Raw genomic sequence first — 14,569 nt, 5'->3', positions numbered from 1 at the left:
TTGTGGACGGGAGAAAATTGAATTTACGCTCAAGCATTTTACTGGAATTGCGGTGGATTTAAGTTCTTATCGCTTTAAAAGCTAGGCTATTATTGTTGGATCGGAAACTTTTGTAGCTGCTTGAGAGCAGTGGCGACTAAGTTGAAAGCGCATAATTTAGAGGCCTTTGAATGGAACTTAAGTGGTATTGACTAACTGCTTTTACAGCCAAGAGAAATGTCTTAGAATTTAAGCCAAAGTCGCTATTTTCTCCCGATATCTATGGCGTAATGGCTTTCACTTCGATAGACAGGCCTGTTTAAATCACCAAAGTTTGTTTCGCGCTGCGTTTCCTCGTGCGTGAAATTAGCCTCCTCAACTCTGCTTGTTTTTGCCAAGGACTCCTAACCAAATCTGGCGTTTTGAGTGTCATACTTTGTCTGGCTTCGGGTATTCAATCCTCACTTACCAACTCAATTCACTCCAACAAAGCTTTCTTTCTCTTACCAAAGGTTTCTTCCTTGCTCTCTATCACTCGGTGGCTGTCTTTACATGTAAATTCAAGGAATTATGCAAAGGAAAAGTGTGGACATGCTTTTGCTGGGATCCGTGCGACGTATAAATTAAGTGCTCCTGCTAGGAGCTGCTCAATCGATTAGCATAAAGGTCACTTGACAGAGTAATGCAATTATTAAAGACTGGGAGGATAACTAGAAAGTTGAACAAAGTTGCAGTCTCTTGAATATCAGTGTTTCTTACAAAATCGGATGATGAAAAATGGTACAATTAGATGTGCTATGCGTTTCATTTTTATACCCACTTCGAAAGATTTGTCCTAGCTAGAATAATCGATTTTTGACAAAATGAATTGTTTTAGTGAGAAATAATAATGTCCTATCTTGATTCGTAGGCTATTGAGCATTGAAAGATATGGTTAGAGAACATTATACATTAGTCTAAGTTTGCGATCTTCGCATGGCTACCCTTAGTAGGATAGTGGGGTTCTGCTGTTATTGTGTTATTTTGACAGGACCTTGTGTAAACTTTGGGAGTTGTGAGAGAGTAGTTTATGTACAAGTTTTCATGCCTTAGGCCAAACGAAGCCAATTATATTTTGTCTAGTTTGCTTTTGCTAGTGCAAGTGCTGAAAATGAGAAAATTTGCATGTTGGAAAACTTATTGTATCGCAGGTCTCTAAAAAGGGGACAAGTTCTAAATTGGGGATTTTTTATTAAGAATTTCTGTTCCAAAATAGAAACGGAGCTAGCATATGTGCACTTGTAACATTTATTATTTCAACATTTTTGTTTAAAAAATATAGAGTAACTGAATATATGCTTCAATGTTTTCATTCAGATGGTTTCAGTTCTTCGATGGAAATAGAGAACATAAATGAAATCGCTTTAAATCCCTTGAGATCTAGATTTCGCATTCTAAACGAAGCTCCTTGTGTTTTGCCACGGAGAGAAGCTTACTTTTCTTTTTTTTTCGTGATTTAAAAACAATCTATCCGACGTTTGAAAACCGATGTATTGTAATTGGCAAATAATTATTTTTCTCTAAGCAAACTTTTAAGTGCCTAGTAGGAAGGTACGATGTAAAATTCTGTGTCATGCACAGACTTTACGAGAAATCTTGCTCGTTTGAATTGGTTTTGTGAAGTGAACATTAATTTCGATTGAAATTTGCAAACTATGTTTGAACGGGGCAACATCATTGTATTATTTATAACTTTGGCAATTTTCTGAAATGTGTCTAATAATTGTTTTCTAATTTAGATTATAGCATCAAGTCAACATGAACTTGCAGCCAGCTTGAACCAGTCATTTCCTCAACAATCAAACATCGCCAGCTTAACAGCACAATTGCAGCAACTCGACTTTGATGCATCAATTCACGCCTTCACGTTGGGATCTGCTGCTTCGACTCTTACAGGCAACAACAACACTTTGGTCAGCTCTAACTCGACTCCAATCTGTAGTCCGTGCTTGAACCCCAGTAGCTCCTCCGATTTCAAACCCTCGAGCACCCCACCGCTCTCATCGCTGCTTGGATCCGAACCGACGAGGTCCGCAAGCGAGTGTAGCGGTACGTCGGCAGACGATGCCTCGTGGTCAAGTGGAAAACCGGAACGTAGCACGAGTTTTGCATCCAACTCGAATCCGTCTTCACAACTAACAGCATGTCGCAGTTTAAGTTATACTTCAGGAGTTTCAAGTGCCTCGAACTCGAGCACTGATGCTTTCAATTTACTAACAAGTGGAGCAAACGCGGTGACGACAAGTTCAGCTGTGCCATCGTCTGCGGCCACTGCTTTGCATATCAATTGCAGTCCGACCTTACTTCAGATTACACCTGGGGATCTTGCGTCCCTGAGTGCCTCACTAGCTGCTGCTTCGGCCAGTCTTACTTCCAGCATCGCTGGAGGTGGTGGCGCTGGTTCCTCAACACTTTCATCGGCAAGTGGTGGTGGTAGCACTACGAGTAGTATTATTTCGGGCGCTGGTCTAGCGGTACCCCAATTGTCGGGTCTGGCAGTCTGCGTGTCACCTTCCATTTTGCAGCATCAGTATCCACCCTCAGTTGTCAATTCACCAATGAAGCCAAGAGCGCGCAGTTTGAGGTTTGTACCTTTTGATTTTCTAACATCCGACAGTCCTAACAAGTTCTTTTAAATTTAATTCTTAAGCTTTGATTTCGAAGATTAGTAATGTATAAAATCAGGTTTTAAAAACTATAATTTTTGTGCTGAAAATTTTTATTTTGATCTGCTTGTGCAGGTTTGTGGATACGATTTTTTTTTGAAAATTGGGTTGTCTGAAACGTTTTCTTAACGGCTTTTACGCCTTTTTAAACTGCTTAAGGATTCTAAACCAATGAGTAAAGACTTCAGTGAAATTAATGACATGTAATTTTGTCTGTTGTATTTGATGGGAAGATTATATTCGTTTCAGTCCTACGCGGAACACGCTTCCCCTGGACACCTCTATTCACCTGATGAACGACATGTACAGGGAGAGGTTCCCGAATGCCATATCCCAAATGGAGGAGAAACTGGCCGAGTTCATTGCCACAAATGGAGGTGTCATCACCCCGAGTGCCACTTCCACCGCTATATCAACTGGAAATGCTCTCTCTCATCATCATCATCACCATCATAATGTCCAACACTCCTCGTCTTCTGCAGCTTCGGGACAAAATTCGACCGTGGCTCAGCATGCATCTCAACCGGGAAGTACTGCTGGCAGTGGTGGTACGGGCACCACAGGTAGTAATCAGAGTAGCACTAGCGTTGGGTCCGGATCTCCCTCAACTCCGTCACAAGGACGTGATACCAGCCAAACTTCATCGCAAAGTTCACTTCAGTTGCCAGTGGAAGGTGTTGCAGCGTCTCCTCAGGTATTTGCCGCCATGAAAAAATAGTGCTGTCCATTAAAAATAATTTTACAGGCTTTAATTTTCGAATCATTTGGTTGAATCGACATATAATTATATAGCCTGAATATTTTATAAATCGTAGCATACATTATTTGAAAATATTAGGGGGTCTATGCAGGTGCAACCGTCAAGATGGACATTCTTGTTTTATATAAACATTTTGCGCAATCAATCTTGTGGAACTGTCTTTTATATTGAGACAAGAACGATTAAGGCAATGTACTTTGTTGTAAAAGATATTCTTATGTTTACCGTTGGCTGTTACTTTAGGCAACGCCTTCTCTTAAGGGTCTAAATTGGCTATCATCGCCTGTCGCTGGAGGAGTAGTGTCCGGTGCTTCCACTCCTCACACCCCTCAGGAGTCTGACCCTGTCGTCTCCTTCGTCTCTCATCAGATACTCAAACTAGCCAAGGACTGTCTCGACAAGAGCACCGAAAAAATACTAACAGGGGCATATTTCAATGAGCTTTGTATTAAGGTACGTTCACTTTTGACATTCACTTTTGACTATACTCAATTACTGCATGATTAGTGTAGTATTACCAGGTGAAATAATGTAGCTCGATGCAAAATTTTTGTCAATGTTGATGTCAAGATCTGAGCAGCAAAAATCAACATTTTTTCGAACTCATCTTATCTCGAAACCCCAAAGCGGGAATGGCTTGTTTTCCGAAGTTTTTGAAAATTCTTAGTTTCTATACAGAATTGAGTTTAATCGAAATCGCGTAGAAAAGAGGCAAAAGGACCTTTCAGATCGGTGGCAAGTCCAAGTCATTCAATTTCATTTTGATTGAAAAAGGAGATTGATTGCAATTCATTCAATTTCATTTTGATTGCTTGCAGACGAAGTTTGTCTTTTTTTAGTGCGGTTTTTCATACTAACAAATTTTCGTCTGGTCGTTTTTTTGTCAGAACGTTTGATTTCTCGTCCTTACGGGATAAAATAGAGATACGGGATAAACAGATAAAGCAAGCAGGGCATTAAGTTATCTTGGATCCTTATGGCTCACTAGTCTCTGAGTATGCGATTAAACAAAACCGCCTAATTGCTCCCGAATGAAATTTGAACAATTATTGTAAACATGTTGGTCTTTTTTGCAAAATTTTCCTTGGAGTTTTCGATTGACTTACACGCTCTTGACTTTTTCATTTTGCATGATCTAACTTTCTCTCATTCACAAGTGTCAGCACATGAACACAAGTAGTGGCAGTTCACTACCAAAAATCAAATGAAAAGCGCGCCTAAATTAGCGTAATTTTATTTAGCTAAATTTTATTATGGCTATAGTTCAATATAATAATCTCTAATGACATCATTTGAAGCCCCCAAGTGATTTCAGCTACCCCTTCAACCGCCGACTGAAACGCGCTGTCATAGATTAGAGCTCGCACTAGTCATTCGAGAGCAATTCGCAATGTTAGTCGGTTTTGCTGAGACCTCATTTCATGTTGTGAATGGTGGTTCTTACAGTTTGACCCCCTCCCTCGTACTCACCTCCCCTTAATTATCAAGCTAAAGCCTCCCTACCCCGCAGTTAGCTACTGACAAAGAGAAACGCCTCCCAGGTGTTTGAGAGCAATTTTCCCGACGTTAGTTGGGTATGTTTGGGTGTATCGTCGTCTTTTTCGGTTTACATTTGTTTTTACAGAACAGCTGAAGAATTCACAACTATTGAATGACTTCTACTTTCATAAACAGCATTTTCGCGCGTAGTCTTTTCATTTTTCTAGCAGTAGTTTTCAGATGCTTCGTGCAATTTTCGATTGTGTATGACGTCTAACTCAACAAAATGAACACTTCAGAACTTGAGCCATTAAAATAAAGTTTGATGTGAAAAAGTCTACTGGAATTAATCTCCGTATTTAGCGAAAATCTCCGTAAGGCCTCTCAGGGATGAAATTTAGCGAAAAAGAATTAGTTGAGCAATAAATATCAATTTATTGCCTTTCCCATGAGTTTTTCTTTATCAATAGCCACCGTCAACCTTTCTCATTTTTTTAAACTTGCTATACCTTTTTTCTCGCTTTACGTAAGTCATTTACTGTATTATGCACTTTTGTGAATACGGTCAATGTTAAAAGACAAAATAAACAGAAACAGGATAAAACGATAAAGCCCTGCTATCAAGTCATGGTGCATTAGGTTATCGAAGGTCATTAGAGTGATTGCTAGCTGATATTAGAATTGAGCTTAATAGTGATCAGATTAATAGTCGAATTAAGTATAGTTATAGAATCTAACTGGATCTGCACACCAAATTAGAACTTAGTTTGACACCTACAATTAAATGTTCTGTCTATTTCTATATCTTCTTGTTTCAATCCGTGTGCATCAAGGGCGTTAACCGCAGCTATTTTCCGGAAATTTGACAGCTGTTTTTTGAAAAGCTGCTTGCTCAGTTTCGTGAACTCATTTCGTATAGTTTTTGATAGTTGCGATTGCTATGCGGATCTTCTAATTGTCTTTTTTTTTACAATCCAAGAATTGGATTGGTTTGGTGCTCTGTCATTTTTGTAAGATGTTTTCACACATTTTTCAATGACTTTGATCTTTCAAAATGGGATAAACAAGTAAGGCCCGGTGGGCATTAAGGTTCATTAGAGGCCCAAAGTTGACTTGAGTAATCCTCTAAGAGCTTTGAGTGTTGCAGCTGCTGGGAGGGACCTAATTTAAGGTTATTAAGGTTATCTTTTAGGTTATTTCAAGGAGTTTTAAGAGCTTAGAATAGTGCAATTTTCCACACGTTTTTTGTCATTTTTCGAGTTTTTGTTTGAGTAGTCATGAATTGAAGAGTGTCCAAGTTGATAAATGTCTTTTCAATACAAAATTAATTGTTATGACCATTTTCTGATCTATACGTTTTGGTACTACAATCATGAACATGCAAAATGGTACTAATTTTAATAGCCGCCGTCAGCCTCTCAAACGGCTATTATATAGGCGCTCTCCTGTTTTTTTAATACGGTTTACCTTTTGATCACTTTTTTTCGTTTTAAATAAGTCACGACTTTCACAATTGACTTCTGACTTACCTCACTCATTGTTTCAACTGAATGGTTTTTAAATCCATTCACGCAATGAATTACGCAATCTAGTTGAGAATTAGGTTATCAAAGTTCATCAGAGTGTGTGCTAGCTGACATGGTATTAAGCTTATTAGCTTTCAGTTTAGGAGCTGTATTAAGTTTAGTTTTAGAATCCAACCGAAAATGCACGTCGAATTAGAACACTTTTCGACACTGACAAAATAGAAAAATATTTGGTCAGTTTATGTCTTCTTTTTTTCTGTTTCAATCCCGATTTGCATGAAGCGCGTCAACGGCGGCTGTTTTCCGGCAATCTGGCGGCTGTTTGAATTTTTTGAAGTTTGAAATCTTTGTCCTTTTTTGAGTTTTTCCGGTCTTGGGTCTAGAGAAGCTCCTATAGGTTTTGTTAGTCGGCTAGTGCGTAGTCTTTAAAGACAATGGAATTGTTTTTAACTTTTAAATGTCACGTATTTTGGCAATTTTTTTTTAGAAAACTTGCACTTTTTTCGAGTTTTTGTAATTATTTTGTTCTTTTCTTGAGTTTTGCCCAGCCTCAAGGGCCCGAAAACCTGCTTTAAGGTTTTATAATCGGTTACTGTTTAGTTTTTGGTGGCAATGGAATTGTTATCGTTTTAATGTCACGAAGTTTTGCTATTTTTTGATGAAGTTTTAATGTTTTTTTTTGAGGTTATTTTTCTTTTTCATTTTTTCTTGCTTCAGCGGCCACATAACCTCCTCTAGGTTTTGATAAGCTGTTATTGCATAGTTGCTAGTTGTTGGAATGGTTTTCAACATTTTAATATCACGAATTTTTAATTTGTTGAAGTTTGACTTTTTTTCACAAATTATTGTCATGTTTCTAGTTTATCAATCATTGAGCCCATAAAATTGCTTTTGGTCTAATATTGGGTTGTTGGATAGCCTCGCTCCGGAGACAACTAAAAGCTTCTGAAGATACTAACATTACAGTTTTAGCAATATTTCTTTGAAATTTGAAACTGATTTCAATTTTTGTCATTTTTTGAGTTTATTGATATTAAAGGGCCAATGAAACATTTTCAGGTCTTGCAGATATGCTACTGGAAGGATTCCAGAGACAAAAAAAGTTTGGAAGATACTTTTTTTTTTTACAAAATTTAGAATTTTTTTCCTTTTTGCAATTCCCATTTTAAATATTTGTTTTTGTTTTTCTATTTTTATTGGCCAATTAGCCTCTTGCAATGCTTGCGCATGGGTTAATGGGTGTTTTAAATAAATTTAGATCAATTTTGTTGTTTAGGGTAAAAGCTTTAAGTGTACTGATTAATTTTCTGTTTAGTTTGTTTGATTATTTTAGTTTTTCAACTTTTGAACTGAGCTTGTTCGTCTTTTTGGCTGGCATTTCAAGTGATCTGCTGGTCAAGTAGAGTAATTCTAAGTCTTTAATTACATTCTTTGGATTGTATTTCAGGGCTTGTCCTGCTTTGTTTTTATTTTTGCTGTCAATATTTTGTTGCAGCCTGTGCCGTGTCACGCTTTTTTTTTGCTGTTGATTGCTCACTTGCAATCAACTTTTGCTCATTTATGTTATTTTTTGATTGAGCTGCGTGCGTGACGCGGTTTTCATACTTATTTGGGCGAGATTTTTCTTTCGCATGAATAATTTTTCGGCCATACATAACTCACTATAAAGTTTTGAAATCTCTGATGTTTGTAGGTTACGTTTGTTAAAAGTTAAGTTTGAGATATGTGTCTTTTCTTTTTTTTTGAGGTTATTACTATCTCTTAGTGTATTCTTTTGTGTCATAATAGCTTTGCTTTGAAATTTTAGAAAATTTTTGGTCTCTGCAATTTTTAAATCATTTTTTATGTTGAAGAAAATTGGAAATACGTGCCGGCAGCTCAGTGGATTTTTGAATGAAAACATTGTTTTCAGTAGGAATCGTTGGATAATAAAGGGACATCTTGGAGAAATTGTTAAATATGAATCATATAATTTAGACTGATCCGTCAATTATCATATAAGTTTTGATGGTTTTGATCATAAAATATCAGATAAATTGATGTCTTCAGTTAAACATTTAAAAAACCGTGGCTGATAAAATTTTTTTCATGTATACGTTAACTAGTCAGCAGTAAATTTTCAAGTGGCATTTTTGAAATGAGATTAAAATCGATTATAATGTCTGCAGACATTTTATCTCTTTGTGACAGCGCCTGAACCGAATTGAGTTTGCATACTGAATATTAAATGTGCCTGTGCCGTGCTGTGCAAAATCTAAAGTAAAACGTGAACAAAATGTCACGCTACTACAAGCTAGACAGGCTCGTATTTTCATTCAACATTTTCCCTGTGTAAATACTATTTTAGGGGACACTTTGGCACTATTTTTTCTGTGCAAGACACGTACTTAATCCAGCTAATTTTTGGCCGCTGTGGGTAAGGGGGGGGGGGTGTTGGGTGGTCAGGGAAAGCAATAATTGTCAATCTTGTTGCGAAATTAAAATGTATGCCTTCATGACGCAATTTTGACTGAAATAAATAGCTGCAAACGTAACGAGTATCATATTAAAGTGGTTGTATTTGATTTTTAATGAGAATATCGTTTGAATCAAGGTATGAAAAAGGAAGAACTTTATCTACCTAAAGTAGGCGTTTTGACGGTTTAACGTCATCGGAACGCATTCAATAGTGTACGTTACACAAAATGTCACTTTTCGTTTGCTCTAGCGTGCTTTTTCCTTTGCCTGCTAATCAATGTTAAACAACCCCCTCCCCTGAGCTTCCTTTTTGAATCGTATTTATACATTTTCCCTAAACCTGTCTATCTATATGCGTTGATGATGGATGGACGGTTGTCTGCTATAGAAAGAAAGAGACTTGATGAAAAATTTATAATGACGTATTTGATTAGGAAAAGATGCTAAAGTTTATTCTAAAAGAAAACTCATGCTTATAAATATAAACAAAACCCAATCTTTTCAAATTTTGTTCAAAGCCTTGGCAACAAAAATTAGTTGGACTTGCGGATCGAAAATAGCTTAAAATAGCTCATATCGTAAATGTATAGTGATCAGTCAATCTTATGGTCTATGAACCTCAGTCAAGCAAGAACCCGCGCAATGAAAAGACTCTCAGACAGACAGCACTTGGTGCATTCACAGTAAGCATCAAAATAGAAACAATTGAGTGATGGATGCGTGGGAGGTCGGTCACACGCGCTCAGGGGGAGCTATTTTTTAAATTTGAAAATATGCGCTTTCATGTTTCCTTGATCATTGGTGAGGAAATAGAGAAAATATTTATTGAAATTGTGTTATTTCTCATGTTTTGGCGGGCCTGCCTTCAATTCTCAGAGTAAAAAAAAATCCTAATTTTCATGATTTTTCTAAAATTAAGAAACTATTTTAATCTAGGTAGTTTTTGGTGGTTTGTTCTGAATTCAAAAATCTTCATATTTTGACTGGCATATATTTTTTCCCTGATACGTCATTCGGTTAATCGAATTTCGCTTTGACATTTAAGTTTGTGACATTTAATTTTGTGAAAGAAAAGTTTTCGTAAAAACGTACAAACATGCATGCCCAACAAGTATTGAGTTAAAAAGACAAAGTCTTCGATGTCACTGACAGTTTTTGGTGCAACGCTTGCAATTCTACCTCTAAAAATTCTGAAAGGAACAATAATAGCATTACAATCTAAGCAACCTGAAAGCACGTGTTTATCAATTTGGGTCATTTCTTGCTTCTGATGAGAGTTTTGTGGTTGCAGGTTGAGAAGCTGCTGAGTGATGCGATGGATCGTGTGGAGAATGCGAGGCAGCTGGAGCCTGTACTCCAAAGAGGCAATAAACTCCTATCCATAGTCTCCAGACCTGCACGCCTACTAGAGTGCCTCGAGTTTGACCCCGAGGTGATTAGGAAATTGAAGCACATTAATTGCTCGCAAACAAATTTTTTTTATTGACACGATTTTGAAACTTAAAATTCAACTTCACAAGCGCGATAATTGGCTGTATTTTAATACAAAAAGGTAAAGCAAAAGCCTACCGAGTGGGTACGCTTTTCAAAGCTCATTTTTCAGATATCATATTTGGATCAGCAAATTAAAGTCACTATACATTGCTGGGGTAGACGCCACCTGCGGTGTTCGAACGGTGGGAAAATGGCGCATGCCCTGTTTACAAACAGCTTACAAAGTTCGATGTTTGGAAACTAATGTTGTTTTCAGGTGTTTTATTCTCGTCTAGAATCGGGACAGGAACTGGCGCCTGTTCAGTGGGATTTGGCTGAAAGGATGAACAAAGATCTTCCCTCTTACATTTTGAGATTGTTAGGAGAGAAACGAGACATCAACAGACTTAGTTTCTACGACTCAACTGGAGGATATGACAGCGGAAGACCCAACACACCGGACACGGATGAGGTTGGGACCATCATTTGAGGTTCTTTGGCACTGCATGACGCTACAATCAATGATAAGAAATTGCCTTCTTGGTCAAAAACCATGTGAAAATTGACATGTTTTCATCACCAATGTATGAACAAGCTACTGATGGTTTTTGCATTAAAAATGGTTTGCATAATCTGAAAAGAGGGTGGACTATACATTATAGTTTATTGATACCATTATAAAGGTATAAAAATATCCATTATGAAGGGTCATAATCTAACTGGGAAAAGAAGTTCCAATTTGTGTCCAAGAAAGTGTTTCTCCTTAAAACTATATGTAGCTGGTGGTTCATAGGTGTCTAGTCATACACTTTTACCCTGTAGAGTTTTGGCAATATTCTGAGTACGGTCTAAGTTTCATTTACATTCTTGTGAAAATTTTTGTGAAATAAACAACTGGCTTGACAGGGGAAGCTGACCCGAATTTTTTAAGCCATGTTAGTTCAAATCTGTGTTCATTACAATGTTTCTTTAAATTCAATTTAAATTATGCATACCAATAATACCATGAAAGGAGGAATTATGAATGAAATGAATTCAACTTTAATACAATGATGGTTTTTGCAGTCGGATCCGGTGCCTCGCGCACTTCCATGTGAGGCGGATTTCGAACAGATCAAGTTGATCAGCAATGGAGCTTACGGTGCTGTGTACTTGGTCAGACACAAGCTCACAAAACAGAGGTTTGCCGAGAAACGAATCAAGAAACAGGACCTGGTGCTGAGGAACATGCTGGATCAGGTGTTCGCCGAGAGAGACATTCTGATGTTTGCACAAAATCCATTCGTTGTGTCCATGTTTTGCAGTTTTGAAACCAAGGTGAAGTATTTTAGTTCTCTTCACTTCAAACGAAGTTTGACTCTAAACAACGCGATTTTTTGGAGCTTGTTGATCTTCCATATTTTAAAGTAAGAATCATGTGCAATGTAGCTGTAAATATTCACGTTACCAGTTCAATTTGTCATACCATTATTATAAGTAATACAGTACCGTTCCCTTTCTTTGTTTAATATCTGTTGGCTTGGAATTCAAGTGTTGTTTTTTATGTAATAATTAGAAGTTCGAGGTAATATTCTGGTTGTGGTTCATTACATGATTGCCAACTACAAGAACTTGAAGCATTGTGGTACGATCGCAAATCTTAAATAAGTGACATGGTGTTTCAGAAACACCTGTGTATGATAATGGAGTATGTGGAAGGCGGGGACGTTGGAACTCTTCTGAAGAACGTAGGTGCTCTACCCTATGATCTGGCCAGAATGTATTTTGCAGAGACGGTTCTGGCTGTGGAATACCTTCATAGTTACGGCATCGTCCATAGAGACCTCAAACCTGACAAGTTAGTACCCGATGACCCCTTTTGCCTGCGCTTCAAATGTCATATTGCCATATTAGTAAATTGTCGTGTGCTCACGAATCATTCCTGATTTTTGTGAAATCTGAATTGCTCGGACTCAGTTTTTGAGCAGCTGCGCTCAATCGGGCTCTGGGTAATGGGGATTAGTTTACAAAACGAAACGGCTGATAAATTTGCGCTAAAAAGTTTTTAAGTGCACTAGAGTGAAGTTTTTGCTCAATATCAAACAAAGGAAGTTACAAACTATTGTAGTGTTATCCATCGAAGTTTTCAATTGCTCTTGAATGTAGTTCATAGCAATTATTGTAAACGTGTCTTTTTTTATGCAAAAGTTTTGCTTGAAAATTTTGACTTTTCGAGTGACTTTTACGCCCTTGACTTTTTGCATTTCGCGTGATCTATAATTCTCTCTCACTCACAATTTCACGCAGCTGAACTCAATTGGCGGCAATTTAATTCTAAAAGTCAAATGAAAAGTGCGCCGAAACTGGTGTCATTTTTAATTTAAATCTTAATTGTGGTATATGTTAACCTCTAATGTGGTTATTTGAAGCCCACTATAGAACTTCTTAGTCCCATTTAGGCTCCCCCCCCCCCCGACTGAAGCAGGCTGCAATTGATTAGAGCTCCCACTAGTCGTTCAAGAGCAATTCTTCCGACGTTTAGTCGGTTATGTTTTGCTTCACTTACTTTAATTTTTGGTTCACCTTTTCGGCCTCGTCTTAATTCTTACAAATGAAATTTGCTCTCATTCGGAATATTGAGCTGCTGAGCTCATTGGTGTTAATTAACCACCGAAATTATTATTCAAAATTCACTGAAATATGTATGGGTCTTGAGACAATTCTTTTCAACTATTGTGAGCTCTGCAGTGCTAGTAGCTTTTTGTGAAGTTTTTCAAATGATTCTGCAGTGGTAACTGCCCCTTATGTAAGGCAGAGGTTTTTGGTCAGAGTGTCGCTCATTACGTTTTCTTTCGGTTTTTATAGCTGCAAAGCTGTAAGAATGAGTGGAGCTATATTGCGGTGCTCTTGTTTTTTTTTACAATCCAAATAATTTGGATTGTATTGGTGCGCCGTTTTTTTTAAACGGGATAAACAGGTAAAGCGCAGCGGGAATTAAGCTTCATTAGAAGCCCAGAGTGGGCTTTAGTATTTTAAGTGCTTAGAGTGGTGCAGCTGCTGGGATGGCCTTAATTTAAGGTTAAAAGGACATTTTATGAGTTTTTGAGCTCAAAATGGTGCATTTGTTTTTATTTTTTTTAGTTGATTAGTTTTAGGTTGAAGTTTTTAGAACTTGATGAAGTTTTTTTTGCGAGACAAAATAACTTGTTATGACCATTTAATTATCGATTTGTTTTGGTACTACAAACACAAACACGCAAAATAATACTAATTTTGCTATTTTTTTCAAGTTAAATTTTGTCTTTTTTCGAGTTTTTCAAGCCTCAGGGGCCAGGGAATCTCCTTTAAGTGTTGATAATAGGGCACTGCATGGTTTCTAGTAACAACGGATTGGTTTTCGACATTTTAATGTCTCGAATTTTTAGTATTTTTTAAAATAAATTCTTCAGTTTTTTCTAATTTTCCTAAAATTTTCTTGTCAATTTTTGGGTCCAGCTTCAGGGTTCAGAAAACCTATTCCATGATCTGATAAAAAAGATACTAAATAGTTGTTACTGTCAATGGAATTGTTTCCAACAAATCATTGTTTCAAATTTTTGAGATTTTTTGATGAAATTTACACTTTTGAAGTTTTTTTTTAAAAACATTGGTCTTTTATTGCATTTCTTGCCTCAGTAGTCAGGTAATCTCTTCCATGGTTTGATACTATGTTATTACATAGTTTCTAGGGGCAGTGTGATGGTTTTCAACCTTTTAATAGAACGAAGTTCTATTTTTGAAATAATTTGATTTTTTTAATTTTTGTCTTTCCTAGTTTATCGATCTTTGAGTCACCGAATTTTGGTTGCTTGGAATTGAGTTACTGGATATACCATAGAAACACAGAAATGGTTCTGAAAATATTAATATCACGATTTTTAGTATTATTTTATTAAAATTTGCAACTGATTTCATTTTTGAAGTTTTCTCATTTTCTGAGTTAATCGATCTTCAAGGGCCAGTAAATTTTTTTTCAGGTCATGCAGATACTATATTGGGCCGATTTCAGAGACAAACATTGGTTTTGAACATATTTTTGAAATAGGTATATTTTAAGGAATCAAGTTTTGCCGTCAGGGTAAAAGCTTCAAGAGATCTAGCAACGAGTATTAGTTTGTTTGGTTGTTTTAGTTTCTCTAATTTGAGATGATTTTGTTTGTGTTTTGGCTGGC

General features: G+C 37.0%; 1 protein-coding gene across 3 annotated transcripts in view; it reads left to right on the top strand.

The window, feature by feature from the left end:
- LOC142341541 (uncharacterized) overlaps positions 1 to 14,569 on the top strand; it is an 87,954-nt gene that overhangs the window by 26,635 nt on the left and 46,750 nt on the right. For all 3 annotated transcript variants that reach the window (XM_075392555.1, XM_075392556.1, XM_075392557.1), the window contains exons 3-9: positions 1,758 to 2,602; positions 2,934 to 3,378; positions 3,688 to 3,897; positions 10,198 to 10,338; positions 10,657 to 10,851; positions 11,445 to 11,696; positions 12,044 to 12,216. In XM_075392555.1, the coding sequence (XP_075248670.1) occupies positions 1,758 to 2,602; positions 2,934 to 3,378; positions 3,688 to 3,897; positions 10,198 to 10,338; positions 10,657 to 10,851; positions 11,445 to 11,696; positions 12,044 to 12,216 (2,261 nt within the window). The remainder of the gene's footprint in view (positions 1 to 1,757; positions 2,603 to 2,933; positions 3,379 to 3,687; positions 3,898 to 10,197; positions 10,339 to 10,656; positions 10,852 to 11,444; positions 11,697 to 12,043; positions 12,217 to 14,569) is intronic.

The sequence above is a fragment of the Convolutriloba macropyga genome, chromosome 6 (genome assembly GCF_964194025.1).
Source record: "Convolutriloba macropyga chromosome 6, txConMacr16.3, whole genome shotgun sequence".
NCBI classification, from domain to species: Eukaryota; Metazoa; Xenacoelomorpha; order Acoela; family Convolutidae; genus Convolutriloba; species Convolutriloba macropyga.
The sequence above is the reverse complement of the archived record's forward strand: the minus strand, read 5'-3'. Positions and strand labels throughout refer to the sequence as shown.